Raw genomic sequence first — 19,382 nt, 5'->3', positions numbered from 1 at the left:
ATGACAGACTGGAGTGTGTTGAATGCTTTGGGAGTCTTAAGGAGGATGGGGTGGTGGGGGATCCCCAGAAAACATTGTATGTGGACAGGAAGATGAATAAATGGGAAGTATGTGTTAAAGCTATCACTGTAAAATGTTAATGGTACAATCTAGGTGATAGGCATATGGTGTCTGTTCACTGTAAAATTCTTCCTGTTTTGCTGTATGTTTGAAAATTTTTATGACAAAATACTGGAGTGGGGAAACATCCTGAGGCTTCGAAGGATGAGTAAGAGTTTGTTTGATGGAAAAGGAAATAAGGGACATTGCAGGCAGGTGGCCAACTTCTCAGGAGCCCTTGAGCAATGTGGCAAGTGCCTGAGGCCACCTATATCCTGGAAAGTCTGAGGTGTATTTGAAGATGGCCTGTGGGCCTTAGGTGCTGATACCCCAGTCTTCTGGAGGGTAACTTGGATCTGTTTCCCACAACATACTGCCACACTCCCCTGACTTGCAGGTCCTGTGCCTTGTGATTGGCCTGCAGCTTGAATGAGAAGTGATTGACTTTTTTCCTTCTCCCTCCCCAACCAAGGACAGCCAGGGCTGCCTGCTAGGCCACAAACCCCAGAGGCCACACTTTCTTGTAATGGGCCTGTTTGCCTGAGGGAATGGGTCCTGAGCTGGGACTTGAGATCCTTTTGCTCATCAGAGATTTTCCGCAGACACCTGGAGCGCTGGAGCAAAGAGGAGCTCAGCAGCGCCTGGCTCGGTCCTCATGTCTGTTGGCACATCCGCATCCCTGGGGAGGAGACCCGCACGGTGGCCCGGAACAGTCCATGGCAGAGCAGAGAGGCAGAAGTTTGTTTGACCTCTTTTCTCTGTCCTACTGCCCAGCCTCCCTTTTCCATCCTGCACACTTTGGCCAGGTCTCCCTCTGGTGCTTCTTCCAAAGTATGGCATAAATCTACTGCCCAAGTATTGGCCAAGTATCCTTTTTTTCTTTTAGGAAGCAGGGGAGGATGGTCTGTCAAAGTTAACCAAAATCTGTGCTCCCCTGTCAGCCCTGAACAGATGCTCACTGCGTTTTAACAATATATTAGAAATACTATGATTATTTTAATTGTTCACTTCAGTCCTGGCTGTTGGAATTCTTCACGTGATCTAATGTGATTGCTTCTTTCATAAGTTTGGACATTTTTATTTTGTTTTTGTTTGTTTTAATGTTAAGGGCCTGGCCTGGTTTTCAGCATCACTCCTGAGTATGCTTCATTCTGTAATGAGTGTTTCCCCTGTGTTGGTTTTCCTGTGTACAGTAATTGTGACTGGGTTTTGACCTGTGAGTGTCCATTGGTGCCTGTGGCCATTATTGCCTGGCAATCCAGACCACATCTGGCAGGCCCTGAGGCCCAGGCAGCTTTTTGAGAGCCCCTCTCCTGCCTGGCCTGGGGACATGAGCCATTCACAACAGAAGAGAGTGGGCATTTTGTGGAGTTTTCTCTTTACTGGATAGTAGTGTCCCCTGCAATTAAGATCCCATATTCACCTCTTCTTATTAATTCTAGCACTTGTCTATATGTTTATAAGTGCTTACTGCTGGTTCAGTGGGGCTTGGGATGAGTCCTAGAGAGGGAAAACTAGATCCTGGATGAATAAGAATTTCCCATTCTCTGAGTGAAGAGTGCTGAGAAGACTGAGCGTATGTGGATAACTGAGCTGGTAATTTGCGGAGACCAAGAGTTCAGAATACTTTATATTTTATTTTTATTTTTTGGAGACAGGGTCTCACTCTGTTCCCCAGGCTGGAGTGCAGTGGTGCAATCTCTGCTCACTGTAGCCTCTGCCTCCCGGGTTCAAGCAATTCTCCCACCTCAGCCTCCTGAATAGCTGGGATTACAGGTGCATGCCACTGTACCCAGCTAATTTTTGTATTTTTTCGTAGAGATGGGGTTTTACCATGTTGGCCAGGCTGGTCTCAAACTCCTGACCTCAAGTGATCCGCCCGCCTCGGCCTCCCAAAGTGCTGGGATTACAGGCACGAGGCACCGCACTCGGCCTCTGAATACTTTTTTTTTTTTTTTTTGAGATGGAGTCTCGCTCTCTCTCCCAGGCTGGAGTGCGGTGGCGTGATCTCGGCTCACTGCAAGCTCTGCCTCCCGGGTTCACGCCGTTCTCCTGCCTCAGCCTCCCAAGTAGCTGGGACTACAGGCGCCTGCCACCAACGCCCGGCTAATTTTCTGTGTTTTTAGTAGAGATGGGATTTCATTGTATTAGCCAGGATGGTCTCGATCTCCTGACCTCGTGATCCATCCACCTCGGACTCCCATAGTTTTGGGATTACAGGCATGAGCCACCACACCTGGCCCCGGCCTCTGAATACTTTAGAGTCATTAATTAATTCTCTCAGAAGTACTTAGGGAGTGCCTCCCATGTGTCAGTCATGGGTACCAGGGAAACGCCTTCTCTGCCCTCAAGGAGCTTCAGTCTAGAGGGGAAGGCAGATAAGAAGCCCAGCCCCTGTGTGAGTGCTGTGTTGCAGGATACCAGGGACATGCAGGGGGGATGCTTTTGATTCCCCACTGGCTGATTGACCACCTCAGTGATGTGTTCAGCAGATGATTACTGGGCTTTTTCACTGTGTGTGGCTCAGTGCAGGGCTTGAGGGCATCCTTGAGTGGATAAATGGCAACACCCCCTCAAGAGTTTATGATGTGGTAGGAAGGAAGACCCTCTAGCCAAGCTAGCCAGATTATGAGACAATATGAGGAACTAAAGAGAGATTGCCATGTCTCCTGTGAATAAATCAGTTACTTCTACCAGAAACGGTTTCAAAATGAAGTCATTTTGAGGCTGAGCTGTGAGAAGGAGAGACTTATCCTTCATGTCTTATCACCTTAACTCACTGGCACCCTCCAGTGCCCAGGTAGGTGGGGATAGCATTTCCCTTTGCTTTAACCCTGTATGGCACACTGGGACTCGGAGCTTTGGTCACATGCTTGGGGGCCAGCCTGGCAGTGTTGCCAGCTCCCTCTTCTGTAGCATCCTCAGTCTGGCATCGAGATGGCAAGGGGCCTGGCAGGAATTGAGGGAGCTCTATAAGCAAGTTTGAACAAGGGCATCAGTAAGTCTGCTGTTCTGGAACAGGGAAGGCTCATGGAAGCCAGGCCATAAAGTGCTAAGGCTCTGTCGTCACGGGGATGTTGCTTCTAAGGGTAGAGAGGGCTCCGGGGGCAACTGGGGGTGTGCAAATTTCCTCTTTTGGCCAGCCAGGGAGCTGCCTGGGCTTCTGAGGCCTTGACAAAGTGGCAGACATGCCACCAAAATATACCTAATGCAGTCATAAAATACACTCCTGCTGTTGCTGGGAGTGTAAGTAAACTGATGTCATATTTTCGGAGGCCTTTTACTATTACTAATTAATGTTATAAACGACCATACCCTTTCACCTAGAAATTTCCCTGCTAAGGAACTTGTCCTATGGAAGTGTTTGCCCAAGTGCATATGCATGTGTGTGTACAGGTGTTCATTGCTGCATTATTTGGGTTGGCCACAAAAAGAGAGACCACAATCTAAATGTCCAACAATAGAAGAATGGCGAGATACATTATGAAACACACACAAAGGAATGAGGCACTCTGTACCAAGTGATGGAGAACGGGGTCTGGAATATTTTGTTGAGAAAAAGCAATCTGGAAAGAATCACATTTTAATATTTTTTAATGATTTGTACAAGCATGTACTTGTATACATACAACAGTATGTCTGTCTGGACATTTGTCTGCTGAAAAAGTACTTGTTTCCTCTGGGGAAGGAGGGACAGGCAGTGAAGAGGGAACTTCTACTTTGAATTCAGCACATGTCTGGTTTTATGAACAAGCATGTACTCCTTTTTGACTTTTAAGAATCAGTACAAATTTTTTCAAAGGAGATAGAATGTGACAAAAAGCACACCCAGCAGGCTACCCAGAGGTGCATATGTTCCCTAGGAGCTCAACAGGACCTGCCGGGCCATGCAGCAGCGCATCGTGGAACTCATCTCCCGCGTGTCCAACGAGGAGGTCACTGAGGAGCTGCTGCATGTGAACGATGACCTCAACAACGTCTTCCTTCGATATGAGAGGTGGGAGCCGTATTTCTTTTTTTTTTTTCTCTTGAAAAGATTGTTGCCATAACAGAGGGATTTCTTTCATAAACAAAGGAAAGAGAGGGAGAGGGAGAGAGATTAGAGTTGGAAAATACTCATCAGAGATGCTAATTTGTTCCCGGCTGACAGGAAAAATGCTTCTTGTCCTCCTGGGAACTGAGCAGCAGAAGCAGCAGGAAGTTGACGTGCAGAATTAGGCTCTGCCCTTTGTAAGCCTCAGGTTGCTCTGCCTTTCCCCACTGCTCCGCCACCCCCAGCCCCAGGGAGGGGTAGCACTTGGGGGCCTCTGGGCCCCAGAGCTTCTGCACCTGCTCCTTTGATGATCCTTTATATTTGAAAAGGATTAAAGGGAAAAAAAATCTCTATTAAGAAAAAGGATTTCCTCTTTCCCATCTTAAAAAAAAAAAAAAGAAAAGAAAAAAGAAAAAAAGCTTTTTCCTTTGCAAATGTCAGTGTTATCTAGAGCATTCAGGGGAAGCAGGCGGGTGTAAGTGCCGGAATGCTGCTGCTTAGGGAAGCGTGCACACATTCATTCTAGTTCTTTCTGCAGCCAAATCATTTTTGGGTTTGAGGTAACAAACCTGCAAATTCTTTTTCATTTCCAAAGCCTTCCCGCAAGACAAAGTCCAAAATGTCTTATTTAGACCTAGTTTTAAATAGGAGGAATAATGGCAAGCACAGTTCCCAGCTCGTCACCTGATGGAAGCACACTGGGCTTTCATGAAGGACTCAGCATAAGGACCAGAAAGGACCATGATCAGGCCAACCTTTTCCCCTTAAAGATGAGGCTTGAGAGGACAGGACAGTGGCTTGAGTCCCCTGCAGACTTAAGGTCCTGGTCCCCTCTGCCGCACCAGCTGACTCACAACCTACTGCTGGATTCATCAGGAGGACAAGGACCTGGCATCAGTTAGGGTGAGTGGGACAGATGCTTGCATTTGCGTTACCCTTTGGGGGCCTAAAGGGTGGTTTTGTTATGGCTGTCACAGCCTTGGGCCTTGTCTCATCTTTTGACTACGGAAGTACACACCAGTGGCTCTGTGCCCACCTGACAGGTGAAGAAACCTCTGCAGTAAGTGTGGGGGCATCCCCAGGACCCCCAGTGCATCAGTTGGAGAACAGGAGCAGATCTGAGGGGACCTGACTCCCAGCCCAAGGCCCCTTTGTCTTGCCATGTGATTCCAGTTTCTCCATGGTAAATGGGCTTAGGTTTAACCTATTAAACCTATTTAAGCCTTGCTAGAAAGCATAACAGGGGCTAACTAATATGAGTATTTTCACCCAAGAGTCCCCCAGTCTCAGCATTACACATAATTCAGGGCAAAGCCTGGGGCTGGTGGCTGGAAGTGCTATCCTAGTTGGAGTGTTTTTGATGATACTCATTGTTCATTGAAGATGAGTGTGGGAAAGGTACCCCAGGATTAAAATTGTTTCAGATGTATTAATATTCCTGTTCTCCTTATAGACCACTGTTGAAAAAACACACAAGTCTTTTTTAAAACCACAGTGGACACTTACTGCCTACCCAGATCATTCTTCCTGGGGATCCCTTGTCACCAATGCTGACCCCAGCAAGTTGGGAGACAAATGTGGAGCAGCATAACTCACTAAACCTGGGCGTCTAAGGTTCCAGCTGGAAAAAGTCTCTTAGCTACCACTGCCCGTGGCATTTGGAGTTTTTAAATACGATACAGAACATAATCTATTCTGCCCCACCCCAACACACACCTCATAACTACTCTTCCATTCCCCACCTGATAGAAGGATGACCTGGCCTTCGACAGTTGCTCAAAGCCAAGTCCCCCTGCACTGCCTGACTGGGTGCAGAGGACACTCATTCCACCCTCCTAGCAGTCCTTCAATGATTGGCCCAGGCCTCTCTGTAGCAACTACTGGCAAGCATTTCCCCAGGTCGTAGCCAGGGCCATGCGTCCACCTTCCTCCTGCTGGTGCCCACCCTATGTGTGCCCCACCCCCTTTCCCCAGAGGTTGAGTTGGGAGCATATTAGGAACACTAGCTAGTTGCTCCTGAACACAGCCCTGTGAAATAGGGAGTCTGCAGCTACTGCCTAGTGTTGTAAACATTGGAGAGCTCCAAGGTAAGGTGGTTAAGCCACCCTCCCTCCAGGGACAAGAGGAGCTTTCTGGGCCCAGGTGTGTGAGGAGAGGCTGGGGACACTCACAATGACCTCCATGATGGGCCAGCCACCACCCCTTTCTGATGCCCACTCTGGGTGCTGGGTGAGAAGCTGATCCTCTCAGGGGGAGCCCCACACAGAGGAAGCCATGGCAGAGTTGATGTATGGTTTCACTTCCTAGCCCCCAGGTGGGACTGGCTGGTCTTGGTCCCAGGGGTTCTTCATAGAACTAGTGAGCACCTCACAGGCATCCTCTCTCCTTACTTTGCTTTCCCTTCCCCCGTTAGGTTCGAACGATACAGGTCTGGCCGATCGGTTCAAAATGCCAGTAATGGAGTAAGTATTCCTTCAGAATCCTCTCATCTCCTGAGGCCAGACCTACCCCTCCACCTTTTGGAGGCTGGAGAGAACTCCAGTTTTTCTAACTGGGGTTGAAATATTTGGGAAATTGAAGAGGCAAGCTCTGGTTGATGGGATACTAGGGCAGAGCTAGCAGGCACCCCTGATGGGAAGGTGGCAAGGAAGCCCTAAGTTTGCAGCAACCAGGACAGTCACTGTTGACTCAGCAACCCCTCCTTCTAGTGGGGATGGGGAGGAGGCAGTGGGCAGGGCTCACTGACATCCGGGCCCACCATGGACCTGGAAGGCAGGTGGGGGAAGTGGCCTTGCTTCTGTACTAGAGCAGCGCTGATGCTTTTCTTCTTGGAACCCTGCACAGTTGCCTTGCTAGCTTCTACCTCAGAGCCTGACTCCAGGGTTCTGGGGCTTATGGCTAATCTCACGTTCTGACAGGTACTGAATGAAGTGACCGAAGACAACTTAATAGACCTGGGGCCAGGGTCTCCAGCCGTGGTGAGCCCAATGGTGGGGAACACAGCACCCCCATCTTCCCTCTCCTCCCAGCTTGCAGGCTTGGGTGAGTGTCTCATAAGGACAAAAGGGCCTACCTACTTCCTACCACTGGCCTCCCTTGCAGGCCACCTCTCTTTCTTTCTTGGAAGACCCAAAGAGAGTCTTCTGGGAAATACATGTGAAAGTGTATTCCTGAGTCCTAGCCAGTTGTACCACCTTACCTTCAATTCATACCTTTTTTCCCCTAAATTTGAAGTTTAAAATCTATGTTGGAAAGCAGGGATGGGGGAGATTCCAAGGAATTAAAGAAAGGTCATGCCATGCGCAGTGGCTCACACCCGTAATCCCAGCACTATGGGAGGCCGAGGTGGGTGGATCACCTGACGTCAGGAGTTTGAGACCAGCTTGACCACAACATGGCGAAACCCAGTCTCTACTAAAAATACAAAAATTAGCTGGGCATGGTGGGCACCTGCAATCCCAACTACTCGGAAGGCTGAGGCAGGAGAATCGCTTGAGCCTGGGAGGTGGAGGTTGCAGTGAGCCAAGATCGCGTCATTGCACTCCAGCCTGGGCGACAGAGCAAGACACTGTCTTAAAAAGAGAAAAAAAAAAAAAGAAAGAAAGGTCACCTGCCATGTTTTATATGGAACATTCCCTATGATTGAAGTAATTTCCTTTTCAATATTAACTAGGTCAAGGCCAGGCGCGTAATCCCAGCATTTTGGGAGGCTGAGGTGGGTGGATCACTTGAGGTCAGGAGTTTGAGACCAGCCTGGCCAAAATGGTGAAACCCCATCTGTACTAAAAATACAAAAAAATTAGCCAGACTTGGTGGTGGGCACCTGTAGTCCCAGCTACTCAGGAGGCTGAAGCAGGAGAATTGCTTGAACCCGGAAAGCAGAGGTTGCAGTGAGCCGAGATCGCGCCATTGCACTCCAGCCTGGGGGATGACTCCATCTCAAAAAATAAATAAATAAATAAAAAATCAATATTAACTAGGTCAAGGAGGGCAGATAGGTTTCAGCTCTTTGGCTTCTTGGAACACAGGTTTGAGGAGGATGCTGAAGCCACATCAGGGCTTAGAAAAGTCTGTGATTGATTGATTGTCAGTATCTACAGAGGGTTTGGAAATGGGAGGTAGCAGCACTGAAATGTTTGCCCTCCTTGAACTTTACCATCAGCCTAAAGCAGTCCATTGTCTGGACTTAAAAGAAACTCACCACTTTCCACAGTTCATTTAGTTTGTACATTCAAAGTGTGTATATGACTCTAGCACATTGGTTATACTGGATGATACCAATTTATAACAAATGAAATTATAACATTGAAATAATAAGCATGGCCCTCAAAATTCTTTCCTCTGTCTTGCTTTTCTGTTTTCCTTTTTAAAAAATATTTCTCTGTCTACTTTCCTTTCATTTGACTTGAGTTAAACTTCTAGTGGATATCAGTTGCTGTAATTCTAGCTTCTCAATATTTCGTATATTTGTAGCCACTATTTCTGTATCGGAACAGATGTCTCTGCCTTCAGTCAGTCCAACATATATGACTGCCAGATTTAATACTTAAAATTCAAATTGTCACGCCTGTAATCCCGACTTCAGGAGGCTGAGGCAGGTGGATCACCTGAAGTCAGGAGTTTGAGACCAGCCTAACCAACATGGCAAAACCCCACCTCTACTAAAAATACAAAAATCAGCTGGGCCTGTAATCCCAGCTACTAGGCGGGTTGAGGCAGGAGGATCGCTTGAACCTGGGAGGCAGAGGTTGCAGTGAGCCGAGATTGTGCCACTGCATTCCAGCCTGGGCAACAGAGCAAGATGCCGTCTCAAAAAAAAAAAAGCCGGGTGCGGTGGCTCACGCCTGTAATCCCAGCACTTTGAGAGGCTGAGGTGGGTGGATCACGAGGTCAGGAGATCGAGACCATCCTGGCTAACATGGTGAAACCCCGTCTCTACTAAAAATACAAAAAATTAGCTGGGCGTGGTGGCGGGCGCCTGTAGTCCCAGCTACTCAGTAGACTGAGGCAGGAGAATAGCATAAACCTGGGAGGCGGAGCTTGCAGTGAGCCGAGATCGCTCCACTGCAGTCCAGCCTGGGTGACAGAGTGAGACTCTGTCTCAAAAAAAAAAAAAAAAAAAAAAAATAAAATTGGATTCTGCTACCTCTCTTCTTAAAAAAGCTATATAGTAGGCCAGGCATAGTGGCTCACGCCTGTAATCCCAGCACTCTGGGAAGCCAAGGCAGGTGGATTGCTTGAGTCCAGAAGTTCGAGACCAGCCTGGGCAACATAGCAAAACCTCATCTCTATTAAAAATACAAAAAATTAGCTGGGAGTGGTGGCACACACCTTTAGTCCCAGGTACACAGGATGCTGCGGTAGGAGAATCTCCTGAGCCCAGGAGGTCGAGGCTGCAGTGAGCTGAGATCGTGCCACTGCACTCCAGCCTGGGCATCCAGAGTGAGACCCTGTCTCAAAAAAAAAAAAAAAAAAAAAGTGTAGTGTCCACCAGGGGTGGTGGCTCACACTTGCAATCCCATCACTTTGGGAGGTGGAGGTGGGAAGATCACTTGAGGCCAGGTGTTTGAGACCAGCCTGGGCAACATAACGAGACCTTGTCTCTACGAAATAATTTTAAAACAGCTGGGCATGGTGGCACATACCTGTAGTCCTAGCTACTTGGGAGGCCAAGGTGGGAGGATCGCTTGAGCCCGGGAGGTCAAGGCTACGGTGAGCCATGATCATGCCAAGAGAGTAAGACTCTGCCTCTTTGAAAAAAAGAAAAACAAAAAAAAAAGTCTAGTGTCTTCCCACCCACTCCTTTACCTGGCATTTGAGGTATTACCAGCCACTTCCTCCACAAATCTTTTCCTGTGAGCATTGTTCACTTCACACACCCTGGCCTCCAAACCCTGTGCCTTTGTATCTGCCTTTCCCCTTCTCCCCACAGCATCCTCCCCCTTATCCTTACAGACCCACTCTTGTGTTGGTTGAGTCTTTCCTGATGTCTCAAGCCAAGCACTGCTGTGGCTTATCTCTTGCCCACTCTGAACTTCTTGAAGCTGAGGACCATATCAAATTCAATTTGGTCTACTCAAGATCTAGCTCTGAACATGGTGGGTACCTAAGAAATATTTGGCCGGGCGCGGTGGCTCACGCTTGTTATCCCAGCACTTTGGGAGGCCGAGGCGGGCGGATCACGAGGTCAAGAGATCGAGACCACGGTGAAACCCCGTCTCTACGCTGAATAAATAGATGTTGCAGGTCCTTGGACATTGTGATTGAGTTAATGAGGAGCCCAAGCGAGAAGGGCATTATGGAAAATCCGCAGGTGCACTGGCGCCAGTCCCTGACTTATCACCCCAGCAATCTCTTTTTTGTTATGACTCTTTCGCCTCCTTGAGCAGTTTGAGGGGCAGTGGCTGTCCCGTCCCCCATCTGGCCCACCCTGGCTCCTCCGGCATGTGGTGCACTGGGAGTACCAAGGAAAGAGCCGCCCCACCCTCCCCATGGAACCTAAACCCGCCTGGCTGGCATCCTAGCTTGGGGGCCCTTCATCAGATCTACAGCCTACATTTTGTTCTCATCTGCCACCCATTTGTTTTATTGCCACAGACTTGGGGACAGAGAGCGTCAGTGGCACCCTCAGTTCACTCCAGCAATGTATTCCCCGCGACGGCTTTGACATGTTTGCCCAGATGAGAGGAAACTCCTTGGCTGAGCAGCGCAAGACGTATGTGGGGCCCCTTCTAGTGGCTTCTAAAGATATTGGGGGATTGGCCCATGCCTGGTCACAGGCCAGCACAAAAAGGCATTTACCATGTCCAGGACTGCCAGGAACTTTAAAGCATGGCTGTAAGGACTTGGCATTAGATGCAGATACTGAATAAACACCAACTGCCCACCTCCTCCCCCCTCCCAACACACACACACTCTCCTGCCCTTGGGGTTGATTGGAGTGTGATTTCTCCTGTCATTTGTAAGAGACAGCTTTTCTTTTTTCTCCCTATGCTGCTGCTGCTGCAGACACAACCCTGCCTGGCCCCTCATCCACAGGAGAAGCTCGGAAGCAGGAGGGTGCAGCCATGCAGGGTGAACCCATTCTTTACAGCAAGATTTTCCTGACTAAAATAAGTGGTCAGAGCAGAGGCTCCTCTGGTAGCAGCTCTGGCTAGGATGAGCCATCTGGAATTCAGGGAGCTTATTCCAAAAGAGAGAATCCCCTACGTCTCAGGGAGGCACTGTACATGTTTTGAGCTTTCTGTTCAGCCTAAAGGCGGGTGAGACACACTTTTTCCCAGGTACCCAGCACCTTGGTGCACTCAGCACCCTGAGTCCTGCTTGGGACTCAGTTGGGTAAGCAGAAACCCAAGATCCCATGTGCCCTTCACCGCAAAAGTTGCTTGTAAAACAGATATAGCTAAAGGATTCGGAGAGTGGAGGAAGACCTCCTATAATCAGTGACAGTCCTGGGTCCCAGAGACCACCTTCCCTGTCAATGCCACTGAGGCTGCTGCTAATAAAATAAGAATTAATGTTACTTTGTGTTTATCTAGTCTTCCCTCTGAGGAGTATTAGGGCACTTTGGACACCCTGACATTGAGCTTCAGAGATGCTCAGTATTGTTACTCAAGAGAGGGATGTTGAGGTGCATAAAATCTGAGATCGCAGAGATTAGTGGCTCAGCCTGAACTAGGACCCAGGCCTCCTAGCGTTCACTGCAGGGAGACAGACAACATGAGCCCTTAGCCTCTGCTCAATGTCAAGGTCTCAGGAAATGTTTTTCCAAGGACATCTGAGGAAGGACCATAGGATAGAAGTGATTACAGGCCACTTCCCCATCCCTCCATGACTATTGGAGGAAAATGAACTCTGCTTGTGCTGCTTCTTCATCTCCAGGGTAACCTATGAGGATCCTCAGGCTGTCGGAGGACTTGCTTCTGCCCTAGACAATCGAAAACAGAGCTCAGAAGGGGTAGGTCTTTAACCCTGTTTTTCTGCCTGGAGTCTTCTGGAGGGAAAGTCAGGTGGTTTGGCAAAGCTCGCTGGGTAATTCAGCAGAAACTGGCTTGCACAGGGGGCAGGGACACCCTGGGGGAGAGACCCATGGGGAACACCCCATGGAACCCAGGTAGTGCCTCATTGAGTCTTCACCTCACCCCGTGAGATGAGGCCACACGTGAGCTTCCCAATCCACCCAAGAGGAAACAGTCCCGGGGAGGTGGGAGACAGGCTGAGACACCCAGAGAGCAGACAGCAAGCTGGGGTTCCAATCCTAGGATTAGTGTCCATCTCCAGAACCCCTGCTCTTCCTACCACAGTGGCCCCAAGTTCTCCAGGCACAAGTCTCCTATGGTCACCTGTTACAGTGCCACAGGGTGGTCAGTGCTCTGATAAAACCATGGCCTGCACCAGGAAGGACAATGCTGACCTGAGCCACATCTCTGATGGCCATTTGTCACTGGCCTAGCAGAGCAGTACCAACCCCATTAGAAGGCATTTGAGAGCCAGGGTTTGTTTACAGAGCTGGCGCAGTTGGGTGGTGGCTGGGAGGGTGTCCTGTGGTGGTGAGGGGGTGCGGCACAGTGAAGTGGAGGGAATGGTATGTGTTTGGGCTCCCCCAAACATAGCCATGCTTTCTGTACAATTTCAGATTACTGAAGGGGAAAGGATGTGTGTCTTAATGCTTCTCATGAGATTTTTCTTTTTGCCTAACTAAGAAATGTGTATGGATGCATGTCTGTTTGCAGGGGCAGGGAGTAGGAGGGTCCTTGAAATAGCTGCCGACAACAGCTGGAACTCCTGTCTGGGTCCCCCAGCTGGGCTAGAGAGGGCAGTTATCATCTGTCCACTGGACAGGAAGGTTTGCAAAGGGCTGTTTGCTTCCTGGGTCCCAATTTTTAGCCTTCTTAAGCCCCTGTCCAGTGGGCCCAGGCAGGCAGCAGTGCTGGTTTCCACAGGATGCTCCTTCTTGGGGGAAGGGACTCACTCCCTCATCCATGCTGGCCTTCGCCTGGTGGATCTGAGGGCATGCATCCCTCTGCACTGGTCACCAGAGGGCGCAGAAGAGCCAGCTGGCTGCCTTGGGTCCTCAGTGCCCTGCCTTTCCACAGGAGTCGGCAGTGCCACCTGAACCCCTGAGACTGGGACACCCAAAATCAATGCAGTTCTCATGGCTCTGATTCTCTCATTACTTAGAATGTCCTCCCACCTGCCCCAGCGTGGGCATTAGAGAGCCCAGCTAGGAGCCTACCAGGATACTGCCTGGTGAGGACATCCCCTCCTCCTGGCCAACCCTGGCCTGCACTGGGAGCAGCCCTGTTGTGCCCCTACGAGGCTGACCTCATTTGTCCCTCACTCTGGCTCCAGGACTTGCCTTGTCCATGCCAGGGTGTGTCCTGCTGCACCCCTGCCATTATCAGTGCCTAGGCCTGGGTCTGAGCCCAGGAGATGTGAGTGACTTCCCGCCCTTCACCCTTAGCATGTGTGGCTTGGACTAGCTCCCTATTTTCAAAGGTCCTGATGACTCCAGCAGGTTTTCCACCCAGCGGTAGGCAGATTGCTTTTTTTGAGATGGAGTCTCGCTCTGGCGCCCAGGTTGGGGTGCAGTGGTGTGATCTTGGCTCACTGCAGCTTTCATCTCCCAGGTTCAAGCGATTCTCCTGCCTCAGCCTCCTCAGTAGCTGGTATTACAGGCGCCCACTACCCCAGCAGGCTAATTTTTGTGTTTTTACTAGAGACAGATTTTCACTATATTGGCCAGGTCGGTCTCGAACTCCTGACCTCAGGCACTCCACCTGTCTTGGCCTCCCAAAGTGCTGGGATTACTACAGGTGTGAGCCACCATGCCCGGCCATCAGATTGCTTTTCATGTTTGCTGCTCCATGGGGCAATGCCATGGCCACAGCCTTAGCAATACAGGGCAGCAGAGCACGTGGGCTGTGTGTGTCTGTGTGTGTCTACATATATTCTTGCCCACCTGCAGCATTTCAGGTTACCTTCTCCCATCCCAAGCCATGCTGACCTGGAAATGAAAATGAGGCCAAGGGAGAAATTAAGAACACAATAAAAAAGGGGAAGGCTGGGCACGGTGGGTCACGCCTGTAATCTCAACACTTTGGGAGGCCGAAGCGGGCGGATCACCTGAGGTCGGAAGTTCGAGACCAGCCTGACCAACATGGAGAGACCCCATCTCTACTAAAAATACAAAATTAGCTGGGCATGGTGGCAAATGCCTGTAATCCCAGCTACTCAGGAGGCTGGGGCAAGAGAATCGCTTGAACCCAGAGGCGGAGGTTGCAGTGAGCCGAGATCATGCCATTGCACTCCGGCCTGGGCAAGAAGAGTGAAACTCCCTCTCAAAAATAAATAAAATAAAATAAATGAATGGGAGAAAATTGTGTAGCCACACCTCTACAAATCAAATCCAACCAAGTCAGTCAAGAAAAGGTCATCCCAGGGCCGGGCACAGTGGCTCATGCCTGTAATCCCAGCACTTTGGGAGGCCGAGGTGGGTGGATCACGAGGTCAGGAGATTGAGACCATCCTGGCCAACATGGTGAAACCCCATCTCTACTAAAAATACAAAAATTAGCTGGGCGTGGCAGCGCATGCCTGTAATCCCAGCTACTTGGGAGGCTGAGGCAGGCGAATTGCTTGAACCCGGGAGGTGGAGGTTGCAGTGAGCCGAGATCGTGCCACTGCATTCCAGCCTGGCGACAGAGCTAGACTCCGTCTCAAAAAAAACAAAAACAAAAACAAAAATTAGCCAGATGTGGTGGTGGGTACCTGTAATCCCAGCCACTTGGGAGGCTGAGACAGAGAATTGCTTGAATCCGGGAGGCAGAGGTTGCCGTGAACTGAGATCGCAAGGCTGGGTGACAGAGCAAGACTCCATCTCAAAAAGAGAAAAAGAAAAAGTCATTCCAGCTACTCAGGAGGCTGAGGCGGAAGGATCGCTTGCACCCAGGAGTTTTTGAGACCAGTCCAGGCAACGTAGTGAGACCTCATCTCAAATAAATAAATATTTTAAAAGGCAATAATACACCTAAATTTAGTATTCAAGAGTTTAGAAAAAGAATACACACGCCACTAGAAAAGAGAAGAAAAAAAAAGAAAAAATGCAAGAAAAAGAAAAAAGCAGAATTGCTTTTGTAAAAGCTGGTTCTTTGAAAAGTTGACCACCTGCCAACCCTGATAGCCGTAATTGAGAGAAGCGGCTCTGGTCAACCTTCTGTGATCTCCTAGAGATTTTCCAAGGGCACGGGAGTAGTTGGCATGAGTATGTGTTATCCTGTTGGGATTCTTGATCACTAAACTTTTCTTCTTTTTTCCAGGCAGGTAAGGGGGACATGCCAGGGGTGGAGGTTGGGAGCAGGGCATCACATTTCCTTATGTGGCAAAGGATCACGTCTGAAGAGTGACTTTTCTTTTTCCACAATATGTGCTATTGACTTCTTTCTCATGGGTCTTGCTGTGACTTTTCTTTCTGAGACTTTTCTGTCCTCGGCCCAGAAGAGAGGTAGAGGTGGGGAGTCTGACCTGGAGCCCATAGACAGCTGGCTCATAACCCAAGGAATGGTGAGGAGTCACCAGCCGAGCCAAGCCTGCTGCCCACCCCAGCCCCTACCTGTGTAACAGCTCATGTCTTCCTCTCGTGACCTGCCGAGCCTTTGTGAATCAGACAGTACAAGGCCACACTCTCTCTTTCTGGCAGGGGTGCCAAATTTCCCTTCCTATTTTTGCATAATCTCTGTAAGCCACAGATTCCCAGTCCCAAAAATACCTTCCTGTCCCTGGGCCTTAAGTGTCTGGGACATTAACAGGGATGAGGAGAGGGTCCTTTCCTTCCTTTTACTGTCTCCGGAGCTCCGGGCAGTATTCACTTTTCCAGGATGAGCACAAGTTACTGTGGCTTTTGCTTGGGAGGGAACAATTCTAAGGGAACAGACTCAAAGCATCTGACCAGTCAGGGAAGCCCCCTCTAGCCCAGTGCCTCTGAATTCGGCAGTCCTAGGCTTGACAGATTTTTATAATATAGTGACTTGTATCCAGTAAGTCCCTCAAAATGATTTGAAACCTCTTGAAGAATACACAGGCCGGGTGTGGTGGCTCACGCCTGTAATCCCAGCACTTTGGGAGGCTGAGGCAGGCAGATCACGAGGTCAGGAGATCGAGACCCTTCTGGCCAACATGGTGAAACCCTGTCTCTACTAAAAATACAAAAATTAGCTGGGTATGCTAGCATGTGCCTGTAATCCCAGCTACTTGGGAGGCTGAAGCAGGAGAATCGCCTGAACCTGAGAGGCAGAGATTGTAGTGAGCTGAGATTGCACCACTGCACTCCAGCCTGGTGACAGAGTGAGACTCCCTCTCAAAGAAAAAAAAAAAAAAAATACACAAACACAGTAGAAACAGAATAAAAAGAAAACAAAGCACAGGGGAGTTCAATGTTGTAAACACAGTTAGTTCTCATGTAGCAGAGCTTTCCTGGCCCACAGACCTACAAGGGTCCTCCTGCCTTGTCTGTTCATGTGGCCTGAGCCTGGTGCATGGAGAGAGGGTCAGCTCATCTCAGGCTGTATGCCTTGGGATGACCATTTCACCTCTAGCAGAGCCCAAAGCTCTGGTACATGTGGTGGAGCCTGAGCTGGAGAGAATGCAGAGAAGGAAAGATGATGAAAGCAGTGCAAACATGCGCCTCTCCCTCCAGGTGGGGTGGGATGAGAGGAATACATAACTGCCCCTAGTGTGCTATGCTAGGCTGTGGCCAGAGGAAAGGCCAGCAGGTCCTAGACTGCAAGCAGCACAGGGTCCACCTGCTTGAGCAAAGCGTGACCAGTGAGCAGGAACTTGGGTCGTGCAGGATCACCCAGAGCCGTGGGAGCAAGGGGCATCTGCCTGCCACCCAGCTTGGGCTGGTGCCCTCTGCACAGCTCTGCTGTCAGCCTGGGCAGGTCTCCCACCACCTGTCATAGCAGCAGCACACTCCTGCTCTGGGTGAGAAGGCAGTTCCTCCACTAGATCCCAAGCCCATTCTTAGAGAGATGCGCTGGCCCAGGCCTCTCGTTTGCTTCTTCAGGGACGGGCTGGCCTCTGGCCCACATGTCGGGGGCCTTTGCAGCAGGGCTTCTGGAGACCATGTCCATTCATTGGGAAGATCCAGCCCATGTGCCCTTGTGCCTATTAATCCTGCAAAAAAGGATACTGCCCACACAAACTCCCCTGAGGGTGGCCTTGGCAGCTGGTGGTGGTGCCTGTCTCTGCCCACACAGACTGCCTCGCCACTGCCAGGTCCCACATAGAGCTCCAGTCTCTAACTTCCCAGAAACAAACCTAACTAACAGCTAACCTGGTGTCTTCCCTGACTGACTGCAGTTTTTTTTTTCTTTACAACAAATATTAATTGCTTTGCCTTATTTCCCATAGTGTAGAAACCTTGAGTCTTTTCAAGCCTCCTGAGTACAAATTCTTTACTTGGAAACTTTTTGTACTATTGAGTGAGATCAAAGGCTTTTAGACTTTGTCCCAGTGGGGTGGTGCTTGAAGTGTCGTAGGAAGGGATTCACAGCTTCTCTGGAAATAGCACACATGAGCTACAGAAATTGTTCTTGTTGCATTGAAAACTGGACAGGTGGGTTTCCTTGTGGGCATGGGGCTGTGGCAAGCTGCAGAGGAGCATCTGTTGGAACCCTTATGCTCCTGGGACTCGGGTGTGTGGAGAGCCAACACAGAAGTTAACTGACACCACCAGGCTTATTACTGGTTGAAGAGAAATGAGACCTGTCAATGGGCTAGGGCCGGGCGGCTCTCAGGGAGACTGCTAGGCTTGTGCTCTCTCTCCCTGGCCTCTCTAGTGTGAGGTCTTTTTGCCTCTCCTGGCTGGTGATCAGCTAGGGGTGTCTCCCTTTTGCAGGGTGCAGCCAGGAAAATATCCTCATGTGAGAGAATCTAAGTCAAAACAAGAACAGAGGTAGGTTAGTAAAGAATGCTGCTGCCAAAACCCAGGCTTGGGTTTGGAGGTGGGACTCCCTCCTCAGACCTGGAGGCCCCCAAGGCTCCTCTTACTCTGGAAGGATAATCCTAACCCCTGGAGTACCAGACAGACACACCTCTCCCTCTTGGGCAGGCAACCCTCTCTCCTGATCCCTGAGGCAGAGCTGCCCCTGCCTGCAGTTTCAAGTGAGAATCAGCTGACAGCAGGATGGCTCACCTGCCACTCAGATCAAAACCTGTGGCTTCTGACATCCAAGATGTCTGTGGACTTTGAAAGTGGGCAGGGCTGGTCTAGCCACTGCCTCAGCCAAGCCAGCCTGGCCTACCTATCTTCAGAGGGGCTGAGCTTCGGGCAGCAGTCTCTATTGGAGGGCATTCCTCTGCTAGCTTCCTTCCTTTTCTCTCTTCACATGTCTTCTTCCTTTCTGTCCCTCTCTTCCAACTCATACTCTTCTTCAGATCCCTCAGACCAGCCTTCAGCTTGGATCATTGTCCAAGAAAATGCTGAAACTATGGCATGTCAGGCTGGGTGCAGTGGCTCACACCTGTAATCCCAGCACTTTGGGAGGCCGAGCTGGGCAGGTCATTTGAGGCCAGGAGTTTGAGATCAGCCTGGCCAACATGGCAAAACCCTGTCTCTACTAAAAATACAGAAAAAATTAGCCACGTGTGGTGGCTCACGCCTGTAATCCCAGCTACTCAGGAGGCTGAGGCACAAGGATTATTTGAACCTGGGAAGCAGAGGTTGCAGTGAGCTGAGATCGCACCACTGCACTCCAGCCTGGCAACAGAGCAAGACTCTGTCTCAAAATAAATAAATAAATAAATAAATAAATAAATAAATAAATAAATAAAAAACTGTGACACATCAGAGCCAACAGCCTTCTTAGGAATCTGCTGGGCCAGCCCCTAGTCTGACAGATGAGGACACCGAGGCCTCCTAGGGGCCTGGTGACTTGCTCAAAGCGGCAGGGAAGAAACAGAGTCCCCTAAGACTCAGCGCAGTGCCCCCTCCTCCAGCCAGGGCCCCACTTCCCTCCCATCGGCCTAACAAGGAGCGCGTCCTCGGCCTCCCACAGTTTCTTTAGTTCATATTTTCCAAATAGTGTACATGTTTAGTCTGAGTCTGATAGCACCTACATTATTAGAAGGAACTTTGCCCTGTTATAATACTCAAGGCATTTATTTACCAGGACGAGAGGTTTAGATAGCTAAGGTTTTGTGTTCGGCCACAAGAAAGTCAATTTAAGCTTATGTTATATAAGCTTAACTG

General features: G+C 49.7%; 1 protein-coding gene across 6 annotated transcripts in view; it reads left to right on the top strand.

The window, feature by feature from the left end:
- TOM1L2 (target of myb1 like 2 membrane trafficking protein) overlaps positions 1-19,382 on the top strand; it is a 129,198-nt gene that overhangs the window by 99,248 nt on the left and 10,568 nt on the right. For 3 of the 6 annotated variants that reach the window (XM_032177429.2, XM_032177434.2, XM_032177436.2), the window contains 6 exons: positions 3,963-4,096; positions 6,546-6,594; positions 7,051-7,174; positions 10,730-10,847; positions 12,014-12,089; positions 15,608-15,694. In XM_032177429.2, the coding sequence (XP_032033320.1) occupies positions 3,963-4,096; positions 6,546-6,594; positions 7,051-7,174; positions 10,730-10,847; positions 12,014-12,089; positions 15,608-15,694 (588 nt within the window). The remainder of the gene's footprint in view (positions 1-3,962; positions 4,097-6,545; positions 6,595-7,050; positions 7,175-10,729; positions 10,848-12,013; positions 12,090-15,607; positions 15,695-19,382) is intronic. The other 3 variants (XM_032177437.2, XM_032177432.2, XM_032177430.2) reach the window with 1 other exon arrangement.

The sequence above is a fragment of the Hylobates moloch genome, unplaced genomic scaffold (assembly GCF_009828535.3).
Source record: "Hylobates moloch isolate HMO894 unplaced genomic scaffold, HMol_V3 SCAFFOLD_15, whole genome shotgun sequence".
NCBI lineage: Eukaryota > Metazoa > Chordata > Mammalia > Primates > Hylobatidae > Hylobates > Hylobates moloch.
Note: the sequence above shows the minus strand (reverse complement) of the source record. Positions and strands in the feature narration are given on the sequence as shown.